This window comes from Ursus maritimus, unplaced genomic scaffold, assembly GCF_017311325.1.
Source record: "Ursus maritimus isolate PB19 unplaced genomic scaffold, ASM1731132v1 scaffold_6, whole genome shotgun sequence".
Taxonomy (NCBI): Eukaryota; Metazoa; Chordata; class Mammalia; order Carnivora; family Ursidae; genus Ursus; species Ursus maritimus.
The window spans coordinates 56,245,030-56,270,428 of record NW_024426774.1 but is presented as its reverse complement, the minus strand read 5'-3'; the positions used below and the strand labels follow the sequence as shown (position 1 = coordinate 56,270,428).

Here is a 25,399-nt window from a genome sequence, read left to right as displayed (position 1 = left end):
TGGACCTTCAAAGAGGTGTCCTTTGATTTGTTTAAGAAAAGTCTGATTTTGGAAAAAAAAAAATTATAATAAAGCCTGATCCAAAAAAAAGAGAAAAGGAACAAAAAAGAAAAAGAAAAAACAAAACAAAACTAAGAAGCCCTAATTCCTTTTAGTGGAGAATAACATCTAGAAACCAAGATCTGGACACAAGTGTGCTCACTGCTACTAGATTGTTAGTGCTTCTAGATCCTCTCCTTGGACATAGCTAAGAAATATTTGTAGGTACCATACACAAATACACACGTATATATACACACACATATAGCCCAATACTGGTTCACTGACTGAAAAGAATTTCATTTGTAGTTCTAGTCCTAAGATCATCCAAAGAATAAGGTTTTGATGATTAGGGGCACCTGGGTGGCTCAGTCAGTTAAGTGTCTGCCTTTGGCTCAGCTCGTGACCCTGTGATCCTGGGATCAAGCTCCACATTGGGCTCCCTGGTGAGCGGGGAGTCTGCTTTTCCCTTTCCCTCTTCCTCTGTGTCTCCCTCTCACTCTCTCTCAAATAAATAAATAAAATCTTTTAAAGAAAAAGGTTTTGATGATTATACAATAGTTTTGAAATGACCTCACAAAAACATCTAATGAAAATAGAACAGGTGACAGAAGAGAGCAAGCAAGAAGATGTCCACTAATTCAAAAAAGTGTCATGCAGAAACTGTCACATATGCTAAAAACACAGTAACAAGTATTTTGTCTTGCTGAAAATGTTATTATTTAATAATATAACCACCACAATGTGGAAATTTAAAAAATCTAACACACTGCAAGTCAGAATCATCATTGATTATAGATTCTTCAAAAAGAAAGAGTCAAAAGACACAAAAGGTCACATATTATCTAAGTCCATTTCTATGAAACATATGGACTGGGCAAATCCATAGAGACAGAAAGATTAGTTGCTAAGGGCTGGACAGAGGGAAAGATGGAGAGTGACAGCTAATGCATATGGATTTTTTTTTTCAGGTATGATGAAAATGATCTGATTTAGAGAGTGGTGACGGTTGCAAACTTTGTGAGTGCACTAACAATCACTGAATTGTACACTTTAAAAGGGTGAATTGCATGGTCTATGAATTATATCTCAATAAAAAAAAGGGGGCCAATAATGCAAGACTTCTTAACAGCACACTAATGTTAACTTTGAGGATTCTCATGTTGTCAAATTTTCTGAGGCTTTTCTGTACAACAAACACCACAACTAACATGTGATAAACAATCTTGCCATTTAGGTAGAAATGTGCTTCATCAGAAAAGGTCAACATGTAAAAAATATAATTAGAAAATTTTCAATTTTTCACTTTATTACTTGTCAGCAGTCTAACGTAGCATAGTAAACATTTTTGCAGTATTTGAACAAGTAGGCATGCTTTGGAGTTTCACTGTTAGAATTCGATAACCTGGGGTTTTTAGAATATTTGGTTCAGCAGATGTTCAATGCATGTTTTGGGGACTCTGTGCCAACACTGTCTCAATTTTAGCCATAGTCTCTACCTTGCTGGCATCTCCCAGATCTAGGTTTAACATAAACTAAGTCCAATGTCCCTGAGCTTTTCATCTAGTTGTTAATTATACGTTTGTGTGGAGCCTCCTTCTTATAATAGGAAGTGAATTTTCTTCTTACTATCATTGTGAACTTGATTTCAGCTAATCAAGAGCACAGGTAACTTTTTCTTCAATGTCTGCCATCTTCAATCAAAAGGACTGAAACAAAAAATTAAAATTAAAATTTTGCTATTTGAAATCCATAAAAACATGAATATAAGAGAAATTTCAATAGTTAAAATTTCAAATGATTTCTTTTTAAGTCTGTAGCATTTATACTTCTGAAACTACTAAAACTTAAAACTGCGCTGACTTCTGAGTCACTCTTAAGTTACATAAAATCACAAAATTAGCTGTAGTCATTTAAAAAGGAATGAAATGCAGAAGCCCACAGCCAACATAACAGCATGTACTCCCTAAACACACAAAATGATTTTCTTTTCCCCAAAAAAACTTGGAAAACACACAAAAATAATTGTTTGGGTAGAAAACCAAGTATAAATAAGCAATAGCCTAATTAAAGAGGACTTAGCTGATCTTTTTTAAATCTAAAAGTTCAATGAAAGGCATCTTCAAAGTTAAAGGAACTGAGTTAATACTTATCTTTGAGAAAAATCCATTAAAAAATTTTAAAGAAAGTACCAAAAGATTAGAAAAATTCCATTAAGACACAGAATGTTGAATGTAGCAGGACATTAGATTCAGTGATGTTGAAAACTTTATGCTCATGAATCTAACTTTTATCTCTAGAAAAGTAAAAGGGAAAAATTAAATTTTAAAAAACAGGATTATTAGGCAATGTATTTTTCTTTAAGTAATCTCTGTGCCCAACATGGGGCTCGAACTCATGACCCCAAGATCAAGAGTCTCATGCTCTAGTGACTGAGCCAGCCAGGCACCCTGGCAACACTTTTTTTTTTAATAGTCTGATGAGGGAACAAAAGAGAAAGTTTAGAAAGTCGTTTAGATTTCATATGACACATGCCTGTAATGAACTGGTTATAATTTCATTTGGAAGTGTTATCAATGAATAAGAACTACCCAAAGGGAAATAATAAATGTTTTTTAGAACTGGTTGTAGGCCCAGTGTTAGCTAAATATTTTCAGTCAGGACAGATGACTGGCTGAAGCAACTATCAAATACCTAATACATCAAAAAGAAAATAATGGACCTCGTTAAGGACCCTTAAAGAACACCTAAAACAATCAAGTATAGTGTATTTATGTAAAAAAGACCAAAAGGATAAGACTACTTCTGTTTAGAATGACAGAAGTAAAATGAAATAGGATTTATCCTAAGACTTGAAGGCCATTAACAGACTGAGTATGGAGTGATTATCAAATTCTACAATATTAGAATTTACAACTGCAACTCTCAGGATAAAAGGCACCAGCACAGGGAATATAGCCAATGGTACTGTAATAGCTTTGTATGGTGACAGATGGTAGTTACACTTGTGGGGAGCATAGCATAACATACAGAGTTGTCCAATCCCTATGTTGTACACCTAAAACTAATGTTACATTGTATGTCAACTATAATCCAATTTAAAAAAAAGAAAACTGCAACCTTTTGTAGGAGCTTGTAGGAGACTGTTTTAAGATCTTCCTAAAAAGGATTGTTTTTTAAATGAGCAAAAACGTATTTACTTGTTGTTATGAATACATGATTGAAAATACAATTAAGTTCAATAAGGGTCTGAATAAATGTATGAATGGCCACTAGTCAGAGCCAATAAAAAATATGCTAGAAGACAATTAAAGAAATATTCAGAAAATTCAAGAAATATTCAAACCCTATAAGATATACTTAAGACATCTAGGAGCCACTGAAGAAAATAGGGTGTCAGTGGTACTGTGCTTACATTTAATTACTTCCGAATCACTCACTTTGTCTAACCAGCGCCTTGCTTATTGTAAAGTCTCAAAAATTTTGAAAATTGTCATATTGCTAGGTAATCTAAAAAGCAAGCAGGAAATTCTTGGTATATAAAACCAAGAATCTCACATTAGTTAAGCATCTATTTTTATTAAGATTTTAGGTTTTTTTAAAGTTTTTATTTATTTATTCACTCAAGTAATCTACACCCAACGTGGGGTTCAACCTCACAACCCCAAGATCAAGAGTGCACATTCCTCTGACTGTGACAGGCACCCCAAGCATCTATTTTTAAAAAGCACTAAATTCTATTAGTTTATACAACTAAAGAGAAAAGTTGTAAATCTGGGCATATTGAATAAAAAATGACAAATACAATTCAAAAGTTAGCAAAGAAGGTTGATAAATCAAAAACCAGAGCTATCTTTGACACCTCCTTCTTTCCACTACCCATGGTTACAAATACAACCATCACCCAGTCTGTCTATTCTTTTTTTTTTTTTAAAGATTTTATTTATTTATTTGACATAGAGAGACAGCCAGCGAGAGAGGGAACACAAGCAGGGGGAGTGGGAGAGGAAGAAGCAGGCTCCTAGCAGAGGAGCTTGATGTGGGACTCGATCCCAGAACGCTGGGATCACACCCCGGGCCGAAGGCAGACGCTTAACGACTACGCCACCCAGGCGCCCCCCAGTCTGTCTATTTTATACCTTAAATATTTCTGAATGTCTAGTTCTCTCCATCTCCACTGCCATTATCATCTGCCACCTCTGAAAATGATTACAGCCTCCTCAACTAATCTATATTTAATACCTTCTCTATGCTACAGGCAGCTCCTTTATGATGTAAGTGGATCCTGCCACTCACCAACTTCAAATTCATTGCAATTCCCCTTTGTTGCTCTTTACTTGGCCTGCAAGTTCTTGCATGTATCTCTTCCAATATCTCTAATTTCACTGCTCCCACCTTGCTAAGTTTTAGCCTCTCTGGCTTCCCCTAGGCCCCCAACACACCAGGATCTTCACCTGAAAGTCCTGGCACATGATGACCCCCTATAGGGAACACTCTTCCTACTTTGCTTTTACTGCAGCTTAAATATCAGTTACTAAAAGGGGCTTTCTCTAGTCCCTCCATCTCAAGGAGACAGTTCCTTGCTCTTATCCTCCTCATAGTCCATATTATTTCCTTTCATAGCACTAATAACAGTTTGAAATTCAACACTTGTGTATTTATTTTATGTCTCTAACCCTACTAAGCTTTTAAGTTTCTTAAGGGCAGAGACATCAGTTTAGTTGCTGATTGTATGCCCAGTGACTTATATAATGCCATGCATCTAGTTAAGTGTTTAAATTTTTGGAATAAATAAGTAAATTTTTACTGATAAGTAAGCTTTCAAAAGAACAGGACTGGGAAGTAATAAATTTAAATGTACAAATGGGTCTCTCATAAAAGATAATGACAAGCTTTTTCCATTTCCATTATGGGTAGAAGAGAATAATGATAATAACATTTATTAAATGTTTACCATGTTTCAGGCTCTTTGCATAGATTAATTCATTGATCCTTACAACAACCACATGAGGTAGTTTGCAGGTGAGGACCTGAGACCAGAGAGGTTAAATAACATGCCCAAAATTACAAAGACATGAGACAGTTGGGAGTTTTGAAGGTGGTTCAACCACTATGCTTTCTAGAATATAAGGAAACAAGTTAAACTATAATTAGTTTAAATAAGAAATCAGGAAGAAGTCTCTGACTGTGGAAACTACTAAGGGGATTCCTGAAGACAGTCCTCTGAAGAGCTTTAAAAATTCCACGAGAGCTTCTCATGTGTACTGAGAGACAAGTACAGAAATGTATATGGTAGCAATGTTTGAAATACTTAAAAATCAAGAACAACCCAAAGGTCACTAATATAGAGAATAAAGTACACAGCAGACAACAACATGATTGACTCTCAACTATACTCAGCGAAGGAGCAAGATGAAGAAAAATACATATGATTTCATTTATATAAAATTTTAAAATGATCAAAATTAAACACAACATGACTTAGGATGTAAATGAGAAATTTACGAAGAAAAGCCAGAGAATAACTCAAAACTCAGGATTGAAAGAAGGGAATGAAATTGTGAAGGGACATATAGGTGCTTTAGAAGCACTGATAATGTTCTATTTCTTAACGGGGCAGGGTACAATTATATATTTTTTTTCCTTTGTGCCTCATATATGTTATGAATTATTTTACATACATCTGATAGAGTTATACCATGTCATCTATGCAAAGATCCAACTGGATGGAGAGAAGCCCAAGGAAGCAATGTCAAAAAACAGATGGGAGGGCCCAAGGATTTAAGTGTTACCCTACCTGAAAATGACCACCACCTGGCTTTCTTCCTTCTTTATCTTTGGTGCTGGGGCCTATACCCAATTTCCTGACTACAAACATTTGCTAAATCACATGGGCAAGGCATAAGTGCACTGGAGCTATCACTGACATACAAAAGCAAAAAGGCAGATTTTAAAAAAATGATAGTATGTGTGATGGCTAATACCCCCAAAACTCTCCACCTCCATATTTGCTGTATCCTGGTTGATGTGGCTAGCAAGCATATTTTCAGTCTAGTCAGTGGTCCCTCAGAATAGGTTACCTGACTTCAACCACAGGAAGCACCCCTGATGAGCAGTTCAAAAGATCTTTCAGATTTTTTTACATGCCTTAAACCTATACATAATTATAATCACTCAAGATAACCCAAGAAAAGGGGTGGGGATGTGATACAGTGACTCCCTGCCCCTCTGTTAGCAGGGGCCATTTTTCACCACTTATCTCAATATTCAGCAACTAAAACCACAGAAATAATTGGTTGCTGAGACTAAGATCATAATTATCTACAGTACTCATTTTCAAATTCTGCTTTTAGCAAAAAGTGATTAATCTCACTGACTTGATGCAAACATTACAAATGCAAACTTACTAAAATATCTGTGTAAATAAAATACCGCTTTTGTTTTACACATTGGAATAAAATGAAATTTTTAATTTGAAAAAAAAGGTTCTTTGCTATTTAACAAAAAAAAGTTTGAAAATGTAGCTATACCATGTATTGTTAAACAGAAATGGCAGAAGACAGAAGGCAGAACATTTTTATGAACCTGAGACACAGAGGGCATTCAATATAATTCTACGTCCTTCCCCCACCAAACAGTAGCCTGATTTTTCTCTTCTCCATGGCCTGTCAATCACAAACTTTTCCCTCATTTTTCCTACTCCAGGCTGTTAAGAAGCTCTTGTTTTCCAGCCAGATATATTGAAAGAGGGGGCCACCAAAGTAAAGAAAGCACGAAGCAACAAAATAAAGCCAAAGGGTGAGGAATTTGGGATAGGAATTATCCACCCCAGGGATTAACCACAGAGATACACTTAGATAGATGATCATTATCAAGTTTATATAGGAGAAACTGAAATGTATATATTACACATGAGGAAAAAAGAATGCTAAGAATATTAGAAATAGGAATTGACGTTTTCTCATACTTCATATTTTAACAAATGCTTCACCCTCAATTTAGTTTCATTCATATACTGTACTTTATTTGCAATATGTTGGCCATGAAGCTTAAATTAGGTTTCATTTTCTGAGGAAATATAATACAGTAGTTAGAAGCACAAGCTCTAAAATCAGGTATTCTGGGTTCCAATTTTGCCTCTGCCACTTACTAGCTATGATACCTTGGGTAAATTATTTAAAGCCACATTATTTAATACCTCACTTATAGGGGCGCCTGGGTAGCGCAGTCGTTAAAGCGTCTGCCTTCGGCTCAGGGCGTGATCCTGGCGTACGGGGATCGAGTCCCACATCAGGCTCCTCCGCTAGGAGCCTGCTTCTTCCTCTCCCACTCCCCCTGCTGTGTTCCCTCTCTCACTGGCTGTCTCTCTGTCACATAAATAAATAAAATCTTTAAAAAAAAAAAAAATAATAATAATACCTCACTTATGGTAAAATGGAACTAATAATAGTAACTACTGCATTAAGGATGCGTAATGAATAAATGTGATAATATATGTAAAGAGCTTAACACAATGCTGATACATAGCACTCAATAAATTTTAACAATAATTATTATTATTTACCAGGGAGTTTCTGCATTATTTCAGTACTTTACATACTGCTAATATTTTCTACTCCACCATTTAAAAATTATCTTATGTTTGAAATCTAATCATTTAAATACATTTGTCATTCTTTTTTGAAATCTGGATTCAGCTGCATGCCAGCATATTGAAAACTGCTAACCTCATATTTTAGCAATCCCTCTTTGCATTATTTTTTAGTGGTTGCTCTAAGGATAACAACATACATCCTTAACTTTTCACAGTCTACTGAGAGTTAATATTGTACCACTTCATGAAAAATGTAGGAACCTTGCAATTTCCCTTCCTCGACATTATGCTATAATCATTGTAGGTTACTACATTTACATATGCCATATTTAAACCTTACAATACAACATTGCAATTTTTACCTTAATCAGTCACATATGTTTTAAATGAATTCGGGAATAATAAATACATTTACCCGCATACTTCCCATTTCTGGTGCTCTTTATTCCTATGGAAAATCCAAGTTTCCATCTCGTATCATTTCCCTTCAGCCTGAAGAACTCCCTTCAGCATGTCTTGTAATGCAGCTCTGCTGGCAATAAAATCTCATTTTTGTTTATGCAGTGTTATTCTCTCCAAGTGTTGACTCCCCTTCCATTTCAGCCTGCTTATGGTCACTCTCCAGTGCCTTCAGTTGTGGGGTTTTTGTATTTTGTCCAGAATTTATAATGGTTTTCTGCAGGAGGATTAGTTCAATACGAGCTACTCCACTATTACTAGAAGCAGTTACTATTTTAAGATGCCAGAGGAGTTTTAAATATTCAAAGGATATTCTTGGGCATGTGACTCTAAGGTAAAAGATGGATTACAATACTTCAAAATGATATATTCATAGTTATACTATTATTCCATAAGCTGACTCATGTGGTCTGTTAGGTTACAATTCAGCAACCTAATGATTTCAGCATTGTTTCTATTTTTCCCACATACAATAATATATACTTCACTTTGTCCTATGAAAATTTGATAATGATCATATAACTAGAAACATAATCATGTATTTGTTTCTTCTATTAGAGTTTTGTTTTGGTTTTTGTTTGCTTAATAAACAACAGAAATGAAGTCCAGTTAACTTTAGCAGAAAAGAAACTGCCCAAAGAATCAGGCTCCAAAGGAAATCAAAGGAGGTAAGGTATGATGAAAATCCTAAGCCATAAACTCAGGCCCCATAGCCCCGAGAACTCACTGAATATTCATCCCCACTCTCCACACCCATACTGCTGGAACTACTCCACAGCTGCATCATCTGTCTAACTAATTTGACAACCATCACTCCCTTAAGAGTCAATGCCCTGAGCAGGACTATCTGACGCACAGTCCAATTGCCAGGAATACCAAGTATAGGTAGAGTTTACCTCACCATATTGGTATTCCTCAAAATGAGAAGGGTATGTAACTCTAAGTTAGCTCTATATATTATTATTAGTTATAAAATGGAAAGTACAATGATTGGCAAGAGAGCAAACATCAGAGCAAAATCATACAATATGAGGATTTCATAAATATAACATGCCGTACTTGCTTCATTCATGGTTCAGTGCTTCTAATTATTTTGGAGTTGAAGTTATGGCCAACCTAAAATGTGATATACAAAGCTCTCATTTATAAAATAAAAAGGCAAGGAGGAATTAATTCTATCCGAAGAAAATTCTTGCTTTTCAAAAGTATTCACTGCTAGATTCCTTCAAATAACTGACTCCTCCATTACAATTAAAATAATATTAGATTATAAAAACCCTATTTTCTTCTACTTTCTGAAGCAGGACACAGGTTTTAACCCTTCAACTTTTGCATTTACACTCAGAATATCATTTTATTTATAGATTCATGCATTTTTGAGTACCTGCCCTCACAGAACTTACGTGACTAAACTGAAATAAATAGATGGACGTGAAACAATTTCTCTCTTGCAACTACTCAAATCAAGTTAATATAAAATACCGGAAATGAAAACAGTATTGAACAGTAAGGAAAAACTGTGAAAGACTGAAATTTAATGAGTGTCTTGACTAGCTCAGGCCTTTGTCATTGACTAGACTTTTTTATAACTCTGTAGAGAGAGACATTAACTTGTGGAAACGGATAATAATACAAATGTCCTAGAAATGCAAATTGGTCCTGATTATTGTCCAGTGGATATGGATCAGTTTTATCTGTTCTGCATTCACTTGTACATTCATTTCACCATCCCTTATTTGACCATAAACATGTGGTACTTTGAACTGGCAACAAATCATAATACCATTAATAAGTTAAATATAATCTTTAATATATATTCATTTTCTATTTGCATAAAAGTCATGATCACATTCTCTTTTAAAATGTATCCTTTGACAGGGTGCCTGGGTGGCTCAGTCAGTAGAGCATGTGACTCATTCTCAGCGTCCTGAGTTCAAGCCCCATATTGGGCATGGCTGGCTGGCCCAGTCAGTGGAGCATGCAACTATTATTCTCAGCGTCCTGAGTTCAAGCCCCACATTGGCGTGGAGCATACTTTAAAAAAAAAAAAAAATGTCCTTTGACAATAGTCTGCTTAGTAGAGGGCTAAAACGCAAAGATATACATACACAACTGCCACCAGTAATTCTATACAGTACAACCTTAAAATATATGGCAAAGGAAGTCCTGCTTAGAAGATAACTGCTATAACTAAAAAGACTTAGGATTACTAATTATTTCTCCATATGACATAATAGAAATAACCTAGAAATGCAGTTCTCTACTATAGGCAGTATATCTGTCAGCCCCTGTCTGTTTCTGTCTCTCTCTCTCTCTCTATACACACACACACACTACATAAATATACATACATTACACATATATACATATATACCTTGTATAATATATAGTATATATACTGTATATTGTAAATATAAGAATATCTTATATGTTATAGTACATAAACTCATACTAAACATATACAGCATATAGTTTGTGTATATATGTGTATACATACATATAAATCCTATAGACAATATAAAAAATTACAATTTTCCTAATATTAAATGATCATTTCCACCACCTAGAATAGGAATTCAGAAAATAACTGAATCCTAGACACCTGTATTTTAACTTTTCACCCAGTTGTTTATTACAATGAGAAGCATGATTCATAATTTGGCATTGAGAGTTCATCTTCTTTTTACAGGCACACAGTTTAGTAATTTTATCTTTTCAGTCAGACATAGGTTAAATATCACTAGTTAACAGCTTTCTCATAATCAACTTTTTTTTCATTTTTTTTTAGATTTTTTTTCATAATTTACAATAAAAATCACATTTTCACAGCCAGGAAAGAACATGTTGTTTTAAAGTCTTCATTATAAAGTAGTGCCACAATTCAAACACTCTTATAGCATTTAAAATAACAGTAACGAAAATGTTTTTAAAAATCCCTTGGCAATGAGTTCTATTCAGTGTGGTAACTTCATTCATTTTAGATACATATTTCAAATTGTTATTTAATCCTACCTAGAGAATAATTTCAAAGTGATATTTCCTCAAGCCAAAACCCAGACTTCATGTCTCTAGAATAATCTCGCCTTGTAGTAGTTTAACTTCCGTAAGTCTATATGCCCTTCCCAAGTCATCCTAGCTGGCCTGGGCTTGTTGTAAATAGTTGGTTCCATCAGGCAGCTTTATAAAACGTCAACACATTAAACAATTCACACAATGTACAAGGAAAGTATTGTACTTTAAAATAAAAGTTTGTTTCCTCTTGTGAAATCAAGTTAATCATTTGGGAGAATCTGCTTAAAAGAAATGAGAGAGTTTTATGTTCTCTAGAAAAGAATTGAAAGCGTATTTCATCTCACTTTTCCCACCTTTTATTCCATTTTGAGCAAGACCTAGAGATAAATGTTTTATGTATGACAAAAAAAAACATTAAGGATGCAAACCTGCAAACTCTAATAGTCATATAAGCCTGTGAGATTCCCAAAAGCTGTTCTGTATTTTTAATATCTGAAAATAATCAAATAATTTTATGTTAAATACAAATTTTCCAAGCTCCCTAGTATATCCCCTCTAAAATTTTAAACAAATACTTGATATGAAAAATAGCATTTTATCCAAATATCAAATATTATACTGAGTATTTGAATAGCAAACACCAACAGTCCTAATCCCAATCACAGACTATGTTGTGAAATGTTAATGTATTTAAATTTTTTAATTATACATGGAATTAACTGAAATACTCCACTTTAAACAATTAGTTATTAATATTTCAGTCATATTAAATAACAAGAACACATGAACAAGTGAAACTCAATGCAGGAAATTTTCAGAAGCAAATTACACAATGTGGGAAGTCTATTTTGAGCTTTTGGAAAATGTTAAGGGAAAACAGTCTAGTCTACACAGATTTTCATAGAAAGCGCTAAATAGCTCTTTTAAGGAAAATACTAAATGATGATGCTATAGTAACACAAAAGTATGAGGAAATATACAGTTATATTTATACCTCTTGATCAGATCAGGCTAAATTAATGAAGCACACTTAATTAACAGTCATGCTTTCATAATACTTTCAGTGAATAATACCAGGTATTAGATTATTGAAAATCCTTATCTAAGTTTTATACCAATTTTCAGCATTATCATTACTGAAAATGAATTAAAATAAATATCACATATTAATATTCTGAAAATAACTCAGAAAGTCAATCACTTGGCTTATATTGCCTACAGACAGAGTAAGGCTCTGTTCTGGAAGGATGAAGAACCAGGATGTAAATACATATTGCAAACTATATCCATAATAGCCACTTAGGGAAAATGCCCTCTCCAACAACCCTACTACAAGGGGAGCAAGCCATAGGATATTCCATGAAAAGGAATGTGTTCTGAAAATCATGACTCCATACATATACCTGAGTGGGCTGGGAATGGGCACCTGACATAGTCTGAAGATTGGTAAGCAAACTATGAGGGTTCTGGTAGAGGAAGCTCTGACCAAGCAACAATGCTGAGAACCTCCCATGTCTCTCTCCCTCTCTCTCTTTTTCTCAGCAATTATGGATATACCAGACAGTTAAGAGTAAGAAGAAAAGCAGAAAGACTTAAAAAGAAGCCAGGTTATTGGTGGATCTGTGAACTCCTAAAGCTAGATGGACAAGATAACCAAGAATCCATAATCTTCTGAGATTCCAGAATGGCCTATCATTTCTATTCTCCATGAGGCTCACATAATTGTCCTATTGTTCCTCTTCGGGGAAAGGGAGTGTAGGACTAAAATCTCACAGTTTGTCTTTCCCTAGGTTCCGAGAGGTCTTCCCAGCTCCTTTTTTTATTCATACCCTCTGCCTATTTTGTAATCTTGCTAACTCCAGGTAGTGTCAGAACTGAACTGAATTGTAGGATACCCATTTGGTGTCCACAGAGAACTGGATAATTGTTTGGTGTAAAAAACATGTACATTTGGTGTCAGAAGTGTTCATAGTAAGAATAGATGATACACTGATAGATAAGGGAAAACAAACTTACAGCAGAAGGGCATCTAATAAATGTTGAAAAATGACAGACTTTGAAGACCATTTTACTTTCATACTAATAACTGATTCAAGAAAAAAATTAGCAGTGAAAGCTAAAACTATTGGTTAAATTTTGATGAGAAACTGGATCTTAAGATACAAAGTATGTCACCACTGATCACATATTAATTACAAAGGGAAAAGGGCATGATCGTGTATTGAAGAAAAAATGTTGGGGTGCCTGGCTAGCATGCAACTCTTGATCTCAGGGTTGTAAATTCAAGGCTCACATTGGGTATAGAGATTACTTAAAAAATAAAATCTTTTAAAAAAAAATGTTGAGGCACCTAGGTGGCTCAGTTGGTTGAACGCACCAAACTCTTGATTTCGGCTCAGGTCATGATCTTAGAGTTGTGGGACTGAGCCCCACAAAGGGATCCACACTCAATACAGAGTCTGCTTGTCCCTCTCCCTCTGCTCCTCCCCACCCCACTCCCCACTCGCTCTCACTTTCTTAATAAAATCTTTTTTTAAAAATGTTATAGGATATTATTGAGAAAACTGGCAAAATGTGAGCATAAGAGTATACTATATAATAGTTGAGAAATAAGAAGAAATATATATATTGGTCTCTCCCTCTAGTTCCTGACAGAGAGCTCCTAAAACCCCTGTAAAAGGGGTGCTAGAAGAATCTTTTGTTCTAATATTTAGCCTTTGACCTCAGTTCCCAGCACAGAGGTTCCAAAACTCTTATAATTTCCTAAGTAATAACATACGAGGAACATATTTAGTTTGAATATTTGCGTCTTTTTTTTTTTTTTAGGCAAAACTGACATATAACATTGCTTCAGTTGCAGGTATACAACATAATGATTTGATATTTATATACACTGTGAAATGATCACCACAGTTAAGTCTAGCTTTCCGCATCATAATATTAAGTTATATAATATGCAATACGATATTATTGACTATAGTCACCATGCCATACATTAAAATGCCACGACTTATTTATGACTGGAAGTTTGTAACTCTTGACCCTCCCTTTTCCAGTTTAACTAAACTCCCAACCCACTTCCCCTCTGGAAACCACCAATCTGTTCTCTTCAATGAGTTTTGCTTTGTTTTGTTTTGTTTTCTAGATTCCATATATAAGTGAAATCCATGGAATCTCTTTCTGCCTGATATATTTCACTTAGTATAATATCCTCAAGTCAGTCCCTGTTGTAACGAATGGTAAGATTCCATTCTTTTTTATGACTGAGTAGCATTCCACTGTACACATACATACCACTTCTTCTTTATCCATTCACCCATCAATGAACACTGGTTGTTTCCATATCTTGACTATGTGAATAATGCTGCAATGAACATAGGAGTGCATGTATCTTTTCAAATTACTGTTTTCGTTTTCTTCAGATAAATACCTAGAAGTGAAATTGCTGGATTGTATGGTAGTTCTATTTTTAGTTTTTTGAGGAACCTCCATATTGTTTTCCATAGTAGCTGCATCAATTCACATTCCCATCAACATTGCGTGAGGGTTCTCTTTTCTCCACATCCTTGCCAACACCTGTTATTTCTTATCTTTCTGATAATATTCATCCTGACAGGTGTGAGGTAATATCTCATTGTGGTTTTGATTTGCATTCCCCTGATGATTAGCGTTGAGCATCTTTTCATGTACCTGCTGGCCATCTTTTTTCCATTTGGAAAAAAGGTCTATTCATACCCTCTGCCTATTTTGTAATCAGATTGTCTTGGGTTTTTTTGTTATTGAGTTGTAGGAGTTCTTTATAGATTTTGGATGTTAAACCATAATTAAATATATGACTTGCAAATATGTTCTCCCATGTATGTGGTTGCCTTGTTGTTTTGTTGATGATTTCCTTCGCTTACCAGAATCTTTTTGTTTAATATAGTCTCATTTGTTTATTTTTGCTTTTGTTGCCATTGCATTTGGAGTCAGACCCCCCAGGCCAAAAAAAAACTCTAAGAGTGATGCTGACTACCTGTCTTCTCCAACAAGTTTATGGTTTCTGGTATTACATTCAAGTCTTTAATCCATTTTTTTGATATCTTAAATCCATTTTGAGTTACTTTTTGTGTAAGGTAAGATAGCGATCCAGTTTCATTCTTTTGCAAATAGCTATCCAGTTTTCCCAGCACCATTTATTGAAGAGACTGTCTGTCCCTATGGTATATTTTTGCCACTTTTGTCATAAATTGGTCATATATACACAGATTTATTTGGGGGCTCTCTATACTATTTCACTGATCTATGTGTCTGTTTTTATGCCAATACTACACTATTTTAATTACTATAGCTTTGTAATACAGTTTGAGATTGGGGAGTGTGATACACCCTCAGCTTTGTTTTTTCTCAAGATTCCTTTGGCTATTCAGAATCTTTTATGGCTCCATAAAAATTTTAACATTGTTTTTTCTATTTCTGTGAAAAATGCCATTGGAATTTTGAGAGGGATTATACTGAATCTACAGTTTGGGGTGATAAAAACATTTTAACAATACTAACTCTTCCAATCCATGAGCATTGAATCTCTTTCCATTTATATGTATTGTTGTCAATTTCCTTCATCAATGTCTTGTAGATTCCAGTATACCCGTTTTTGACCTCCAAGGTTAAATTTATTCCTAGGTATTTTATTCCTTTGATGCAAACTCCTTTTTTCTGATAGCTCATTGTAAGTGTATAAGAATGGAAATGAGTTTAGTATATTGATTTTTGTATCCTGCAACTTTATTGAATTTGTTTATTAGTTCTAAAAGTTTTTGGTGAAGACTTTAGAGTTTTCTATATATTAATTCATGTCATCTGTAAATTTTTACCTTTTCCTTTGCAATTTCAATGCCGTTTATTTCTTTTTCTTGCCTGATTGCTCCAGCTAGGACTTCCAATACTATGTTGAACAAAAGTGGTAAGAGTGGGCATCCTTGTCTTTTTCCTGATCTTGAAAGAAAAGCTTCCATCTTTTTCACCACTGAGTATGATGTTAACTGTGGGTTTGTTATATGTGACCTTTATTATGTTGAGGTACATTCCATCTATACCTGTTTTGTTGAGAGTTTTTATCATAAATGGATCTTGAATTTTGTCAAGTGCCTTTTTTCCCTACAACTATTGAGATGATCACATGATTTTTATCTTCCATTTTGTTAATGTAGTATATCACATTGACTGATTTGCAGATGTTGAACCACACTGCATTCCTAGAATAAATCCCACTCAATCATGGTGTATGACCTTTTTTTTTTTTTAATGTATTGCTGAATTCAGTTTGCTAATCTTTTGTTGAGAATTTTTGCATCTATGTTCTTTACGGATATTGGCCTGTAATTTTCTTTCTTTTCTCTCTCTTTCCCTCTCTCTCTCTCTCTCTTTTATGGTGTCCTTGTCTGGTTTTAGTATCAGATAATGCTGGCCTCATAAAATGAGTTTAGAAGCATTCCCTCCTCTTCAATTTTTTGGAACAGTTTGAGAAGGATAGGTATTAAATCTTCTATGAATGTCTGGTAGAACTGACCAGTGAAGCCATGTAGTCCTGGGCTTTTGTTTGTTTGAAGGTTTTTGACTACTGATTCAATCTTGCTGGTAATTGGTCTATTCAGATTTTCTATTTCTTCATGATTCAGTCTTGGAAGATTATATGTTCCTAGGCATTTATCCATTTTTTCTAGGTGAATATTTGGCCTTTGACTCTGGTTTCTGATACAGGACTCCTAAGTCCCTTGAAATTTTCTGGACGGTAGGAGTGGTTTTTGTTCTAATGAGGTGGGCTCTTAGATCAAGGCTGGTCACAAGAAGACAAAACCATGATTAAAAGCTTGGAATTTTCATTCCTATCCCCCCATTCTCTAGAGGGGAAAGGAGCTAGAAATGGAGTTAATAAATGATCATGCCTACGTGATAAAACCTCCATAAAGAATCCCAATACTATGGGGATCAGAGAGCTTTCAGACTGGTGAACACATCTGTGTACCAGGAAGGTGACGCACATCAATTCCATAGAAATAAAAGCTCCAGCACTCAGGACCCCACCCCAAGACCTTGCTCTATGTATCTCTTTATCTGGCTATTCATCTGTATCATTTATCATATCCTTTATTATATAAAACACTGGCACACATAAATAGGTGTTTCCTTGAGTTCTGTGTGCTGGTCTGGCAAAAAAAGCAAATATGCCTCTGATTTGCAGCCAAGTTGGACAGAAGTTAGAGGTAACCTAGGGATGTACCACTTGCTACTGGCACTGAAGTGAGGGGCAGTCTCAACGGACTAGGGTCTTAACATGTGGGATCTGACATTATCTCTAGGTAGACAGTGTCAGAATTGGGTGAAATTGTAGAACATCCAGCTGGTGCTGAAGAATTATTTGGTGTACTAAAAATCCCCATACATTGGATGACCAGAAGTGTCAGAAGTGAAGTGTTGTATGAATAGCAAAGGAGAAATATACAAGGAAGAATAAGTTTTTTCCTACATGACAGTATACAATCACGTTAAATTATCTGAATTTTATATTATTTGGTGGTTATGGGAAAGAGCATCCCTATTCTTAGAAAATATTCATTGAAGAATATTGGAGTAAAAAAAGAGCAAGATGTCTGCAATTTAGTATCAAATGGTTCAGAAAAAGTAACATTTGGAGAGAAAGTACAGAAAGAGAGAGAACAAGTGTTAACAAAGCAAATGTGACTAGATGTTAACTGGTAAATATAGATGAGAGGTCTCAGAAGTTCTTACATTATTCTTACAATTCTTCAGCAAATTCCAACTATTTTTTTTAAAAGATATTTAAAAATAGCTGAGCTTTCAAGAAAAAGTTCATATTTACCAAAAAGAAAGTACAGCAAAGGAAAAGATCAACAAAACTAAAAGACAACATACTGAATGGGAGAAAATATTTGCAAATGATATATCTTATAAAAGGTTAGTATCCAAAATATATAAAGAACGGATACAACTCAATACCCAAAAAACAAATATTCAATTAAAAAATGGGCAAAAATCATGAACAGACATTTCTCCAAAGAAGACATACAGATGGCCAACAGGCACATGAAAAGACACTCAACATCACTCATCATCAGGGAAATTCAAATGAAAACTACAATCAGATATCACCTCACACCTGTCAGAATGCCTAAAATCAAAAACACAAGAAACAACAAGTGTTAGAGAGGATGTGGAGAAAAAAGAACCCTTGTGCCCAGTTAGGAGTGCAAACTGGTACAGCCACTGTGGAAAACAGTGTGGAAGTTTCTCAGAAAGTTAAAAATGGAACTATTCTACAATCCAGTAATCACATTACTGGGTATTTACCCCAAAAATTCAAAAACACTAATTCAAAGCGATACATGCATTCCCTATGTTTACTGCAGCATTATTTACAATAGCCAAACTATGGAAGCAGCCCAAGTATAAATGAATAGATAAAGAAGAGGTGGTATAAATAGTCAATGGAATATTAATCAGTCATAAAAAAGAATGAAATCTTGGCATCTGCAATAACATGGATAGAGTATAATGCTAAATAAAATAATTCAGAGAAAAATAAATACCATATGATCTGACTTATACGTGGAATTTAAGATACAAAACAAGCAAAGGGCAAAAAAGAGAGAGAGACAAACCAAGAAACAGACTCCTAACTCTAGAGAATGGACCGATATTACCAGGGGGGCAAGTAGGTGAGGGGCATTAGGGGCGAAACAGGAGATGGGGATTAAAGAGCACACTTATCATTATAAAAAAAAATAAAGAAAAATAATTTAAAAAAAGAAAAAACTCATGCCAATACACTTTGAGTCTCCAAGTTCTGGATTTATTATGTAAATTGTTTAAACAACCTCATTTTACCAAAAGAGATTTTAGTCACCACTATTCTATAGAACTTCCTTACACAACAGGGTACTTCCGTAAGGAGGTGCCCTGTTCAGGGGTCAGGATCACCCTACTCATCAGGGGTGGACAACAGCACAGACCCTAAAGGGACAACCAGGCCCAGATAGCCTTAATCCTTAGTAAAAAACAAAACACAGTTTCTTAACAGTCAGATTTATAACTAATGAGGCTCCACCTTATGTAACAAACTCACCAGGGAAAAGGTGACTTTTCTGAAGATATCCAGCCAACTGGTTTGGAAAATTAAAAAAAAAAAAAGAGTAAACCAAGTGCCCCCGTTCCATCCCATTCCAGGCTGGTAAAGCAGGAGAAATAAGAAGGGAAAAAAACTGTTAAAACAAGAAGAAATAAAATGAAAAATAAAAATAACCATGGGCTGGATCAGAAATAAAGTCAAAACAAGCAAAAATGACTTTTTGGTAAGAACGGTATTACATAATACAGCACCTATAACATGGAAAGCCACTTTGCACTACAAATCACTTTTCCACAAAGAATTAAAAGCAGAACAAACACAAAAATCAATTAAGGTCCAAAGAAGGGTTCCATTACCCCCTTGAAGGGTTTGTTCTTATCCAAACACCGGCTAATGCAGGTACTGTCAGGCTACTATGTAGAGGCTATTTTTTATTCTCACTTGAGCTTGTCTGTTTGGAAAGTGATTTCCCCATTTTAGTTCACAAGGAAAGGTTAAACTAAAGGAGTAGAATGTTCTTCCACCTAGAAAATAATCCAATCCATCCCAGTACCTAAGGCTGATGGGGCCTTCTGTGGGCACATCAGTCTCCAAGGAGCTCTCCTGGCTGTAGTAAGGACCAGGTGTTGGGTTGTGGGTGAGGCCAAACCTCCCAAGAAAAGCACTCACCATTTCCAACAGCTCCCAAGGCAAACATGGAGAAAAACAGCACAACGCTTGGCCCATAGGGAGAAAAAAATAGCTGAGCTTGCAAGAAAAAAGAGTTCTTGTTTACCAAAAAGAAAGTACGAACTAAAAACTAAACTGTAGGCATACTGAAGCTGTGTTAGGAGAGAGAAGGTATGATACAGAATAGGGAAAATCAGGAGGAGCCAGGAAACAACTTGGGTTGAGGAGACAGTGCTAGAAGACTGTGGAGGATAAGATGGTTAAAATTCTCTGGAGAGGAGACATCCACATAGAGGGAGAACTACAGAGATCTTCACAGGGTTCCCCTTGAGAATTTAATCGATTACTGACAGTATGTGCATTTAAGAAAATTTCACAAGACCAGGGAAAGACCAGGAGTGATTGAAGATAAAAGTGCTTGGCACTCATATGGAGCTAAGAATAGTGCCTGCTCCCACCAGCCTGACAGAAAAACTTGGGAATTTACAATAATTGTATAGAGCATCCAGAAAAGTCTTGTTTACCAAAGTCTTGCCTCAGGAATGAATAATTATTAGCCCTAGGCTGAACATTACTCAGTTCTACCTATTAAATCTTAAAAGCAAGTTCTGATGGATCAAACTGTTTCCAAATAATTGCATCCCAGAATAAAGTTCAAAATTATTTATAGAGAAATAAAAATATCCAGCACCCCAAAAGATAATATTTATAGCATCTGGCATGCAGTACAAAATTACTGCATCCAAAGAAACATAAAAATATGATCCAAAATAAGAAGAAAAATCAATCTAAACCAACTCAGCTCCGACAATTATAATTAAGAGACTAGAACATTAAAACAATTATTATAATGTATTTCATAGATTCCAAAAATCTAGCAGACATGAAAGATACGAAAAAGACCCAAATCAAACTTCTAGAGATGAAAACTACAATATGCGAGATGAAAAGTACAATGAATGGAATTAACAGATTACATGTAACGAAAAAAAGAAAGGAAATAGTGACCCTGAAGAAACAGAAAAAAAACTTTACAAAATGAAACCTAGAAAGAAACAGTAATTTAAAAAATGAACAGAACATCAGTAAGCAGTGGGACTTCAATCAGCCTACTGTACATACAATTTGCATCCTCAAAATAGTGGCAGGATGGGGGATAAGCAGACAAAATATTTGAAGAAATAATATCCAAATTTCCCCAAATTTGTTGAAAACTACAAATTCATCAATTCAAGAATCTCAAAGAACCCAAGAGCAAGAAACATGAAAAAAGTAGACCAAGGCATATTGTAATATTACTCAAAAACAGTGATAAAGAACAAAATAGACACTTACCTACAAAAAAAAAAAAAAGATAAAGATGGCAGATAACATCAGAAACAAGACAAATGGAAAAGACAGTGGACCACCATCTTTAAAGTACTGAAAGAAAAAACTGTCAACCTAGAATTTTATACCCAGTAAAAATATCTTTCAAAATAAATGGTAATGGGGCATCTGGGTGGCTTAGTCGTTAAGCGTCTGCCTTTGGCTCAGGGCATAATCCCAGCGTTCTGGGATTGAGCCCTGCATCAGGCTCCTCTCCTGGGAGCCTGCTTCTTCCTCTCCCATTCCCCCTGCTTGTGTTTCCTCTCTGGCTGGCTGTCTCTCTCTCTAATAAACAAAATCTTCAAAAATAAATAAATAAATAAATAAATAAATAAATAAATAAATAAATAGTAAAACAAGGACTTTTTCAGACATACAAAGCTGAGAACATTTTTCACCATCCACTCTGTGCTATAATAAATATTTTAAAAAGAAAATAAGCAGAAAAAAAATCACATCATACTAGAAATATGGATCTATACAATGAAAAGTACTAAAAATGGTAACTACATGAGTAAATATTAGATATTTTTCCTCATTATTTAAATCTCCTTAAAAGGTAATGGTTTAAACAAAATAACAATGTAGTATGTGGCTCAAGCTTATACAGAAATAAAATATATAGGGGCGCCTGGGTGGCACAGCGGTTAAGCGTCTGCCTTCGGCTCAGGGCGTGATCCCAGCGTTCTGGGTTCGAGCCCCACATCAGGCTCCTCTGCTATGAGCCTGCTTCTTCCTCTCCCACTCCCCCTGCTTGTGTTTCCTCTCTCGTTGGCTGTCTCTATCTCTGTTAAATAAATAAATAAAATCTTTAAAAAAAAAAAAAAGAAAAAGAAAAAAAGAAATAAAATATATAACAACCAAAGCACAATGGCCAGGAAGAGAAAAACGCAAGTAACTTATTGAATGTTCTTATACTCTAAGTAAAGTGGTATAACATGACTTTAAGGTAGATATGAGAAAAGGATGTATGCTATTTTTTTTTTTTTTTAGGATGTATGCTATTAACCCCAAAGCAGTCATGTAAATAACAAAACTCTTATCACCAATAAGTCAACAAAAGAGATAAAATGGAATCATAAAAAATTTCAATTAATCAAAAAGAAGGAAGAAAAGGAGGGAAGAGAGAACAAAGAACATATGAGACAAACAGAAAAAAAACGGCAAGATGATAAATTTAAATCTAACCTTGAAAATTTGAATGAGATTTAAAGAAATGTAAATTTGTGTATTAAGGTAGAAGATTTATGAGAGACTTCAAAGGTGTTATTTCATAATAAAAGAAAAAGCTCTAAGCATTATGTATTTTTTATAAAGTCTCATACAAATAAGTGTGATCAGATGTATATATTTAAATATATAATAAATATTAAAAACATACAAAAGAATAAATTAAACAAATACACCTGTACCCATACATCTTAAGAAGCAGATTATCAATACTTTGAAGACCACAGTACACCCTCTCCTACTTCCCGTCAAAGAAGCCACTATCCACTACCACGACTTCTGAATTAATCATTCCTCTGCTATTCTATATGGTTTTACCAGATGTGTATGAAACCCTAAATAGGATTTTTATACACTTTTAAATTTTATAAAAATAGGGTCATATAGCATATATTATGTGATTTGTTTTCACTCAACATTGTATTTTTAATATCCATCCATATTAGTGTACGTATTTACGGTCCACTCATTTTCAGTATATTCATTCATTCTCCTATTGATGGACAAATGGGTAGAGTTTTGCTCTTAGAAACTGCTTATGAACATTCTTGTACATCTGATTGAAATGGATCTCTATAGGAGTGGAATTGTTATATTACATTTCCAGTCTTTATGGTCATTTTTGTGTTATCCTCCTTTTAATAATAAACTGAGGCTTATAGAGACCGAAAAACTTGTTCAAGATCACAAAGCTAGGCAGTAAAGTTAAAAACCAATAAATTCTATTACATCTACTTAAAAAGATCTCAGGGTTAGGTAGCTCATAGTCCTGGAAACAAGTACTTATCAAAAAGAATCCTGATATATTTTATCTTGTTTTATATGAAGTTAAGAGGCGGTTCTAGCAACTGAGTCTAGTCAATTCTACCTCTCGACCACTGACAGCAACTTGATTATATGATAAAGACATGACCATAAATTTCATCCTGTTAAAATATCCTGTACTTCACCATTCCTGAAAATCTAGTCAAATATTTTATAGTCAGGGACACCTGGGTGGCTCAGTTGGTTAAGCATCTGCCTTCAGCTTAAGTCATGATCCCAGGCTCCCTGCTCATCGAGAAGCCTGCTTCTCTCTCCACCTGCTGCTCCCCCTATGTGGGCGCACTTTCTCTCTCTCTCTCTCTCTCAACAAATAAATAAAATCTTTAAAAAACATATTTTTAAAAATATATTTTATATTTAAATATGCTGGGATGTATGTAGATTGTATATATACAAAATATTAAAAAATAGTAATAAAGCAGCTACCATTGTGACTACAATTTTAACTTAAATTACAAGCACTTTTATTTCTTCTACAACTAACGTTGATTTTGGAATTACTATGTTTAAGACCTGTCAAAGTGAATATAATAATCATTTTAAAAATACTCTGGGGTGCCTGGGTGGCTAAGCATCTGACTTTGGCTCACGTCATGATCTCAGGGTCCTGGGATTGAGCCCCAAGTTGGCTCTGCACTCAGCAGGGAGTCTGCTTGTCTCTCTCCCTCTGCCCCCGCTCTAGTGCACATGCATGTGCTCTCTCTCTCTCCCTCTCAAATAAATAAAATCTTTTAAAACAAATTGAAAAAAAAAATATTCTGTATTCACTTTAGAAGCCACTTGAGAATATTTGCAAAAACTGTTTTGCATGTCACCTAAACCAAATAACTTCCAAGATACCTAATACTATTCTTGCATTTAAAAAAGAGTACAACCCACACCTTTTTTAGTAGCTAAGTCAACTAGTAACTATTTAGGTCTGTATAATCCTTCAATTTAAAAAAAATTTATGTGGAGAGGACTCTGGGAAGATGGTAGAGTAGAAGAAACACCAGGTATCTGTCTCCCTACCTAGGCAACAATTACACTGGCAGAATCTGTCCTATGTAACTATTTTGGATGTCTGGAGTCAGATGAAAACTTGCAACTTCCAGAAGATGTGAATGCGCAAATTTGTTTGCTTCAGTCAATTTCAACTTTCAGCACAGTAGCAGCCAGTGGACCACTGTACCTGTGTTCCTGGAGCAGCTTTCTCATAGCCTCCTGAATTCCACCTATGTGGAATTAAAAGAACTCCATCCTTCAAATATTGATAACTGATTACTGCTTCTGTTCACCAGGGCAAAGGGGCAGACAGCCATTCTTGTTGCACCCCCCCTTCATTGTTGCAAGCCCCTTCCCCTCTGCTGAACTGACTTCCCGAGGACTTAAACGGTCAGTGCCCATTTTCCCCCCTCTTCATTTTTTGCTTTTTTCCTCTTTGGGGAGCCAGGCACTAAAGAATAAGACATTAAAAACACTACATATACAAGGAGAATTAGAAAGTGACCAAGCATGCCCAGAGAATGGCTCACAAAAGACCTGAGCAGACATTAAGTTTATACTTCAGTCTTATCCTCAGCACAGATGCATCCTATATTTAAACAACAAACAACAACAATAACAGCAAACCCTGGGGAGAGCAGAGAATTCAATTTCCAGAGTTACCATATTATTAAATTCAAATGTCTACTGTCCAACAACAACAAAAATCACAAGGAATACAAAGAAACAGCAAAGTACAGCCCATTCAATGGTAAAAAACTAAGAGAAACTGTCCCTGAAAGACCTAATGGTAGATATACTAGACAAAAGACTTTAAAACAGCTGTCTCACACACGCCCAAAGAACCAAAGGAAGATGTAGAGAAAGTCAAGAAAATGATGTATGAACAAAATGGAAATATCAATAAAGAAACAGAAAACCTAAAATAAACCAAAAATAAATTATGGAAATGAAAAGTATAGTAACTGTAATGAAAAATTCACTAGGTAGATTCAAAGGCTGACCTGAGCATGGAGAAAAAAGAATCTGTAAACTTGGAAATAGAACAATGGAAATTACTGAGGCTCAGAAACAAAAAGAAAAAAAAAAAAAAA

General features: G+C 34.9%; 1 protein-coding gene across 6 annotated transcripts in view; it reads right to left on the bottom strand.

Moving 5' to 3' along the window:
• The window catches only part of LOC103671314 (WD repeat containing planar cell polarity effector), a 416,159-nt gene that overhangs the window by 368,116 nt on the left and 22,644 nt on the right, over positions 1 to 25,399 (bottom strand). For 4 of the 6 annotated variants that reach the window (XM_008699919.2, XM_040623427.1, XM_040623425.1 and 1 more), the window contains exon 1: positions 1,669 to 1,689. The exons of the other annotated variants lie outside the window; for them this stretch is intronic. In XM_008699919.2, the coding sequence (XP_008698141.2) occupies positions 1,669 to 1,674 (6 nt within the window). In that variant the 5' untranslated portion in view covers positions 1,675 to 1,689. Of the gene's footprint in view, positions 1 to 1,668; positions 1,690 to 25,399 lie in introns of those variants that run through there. 6 annotated transcript variants of the gene reach the window in all.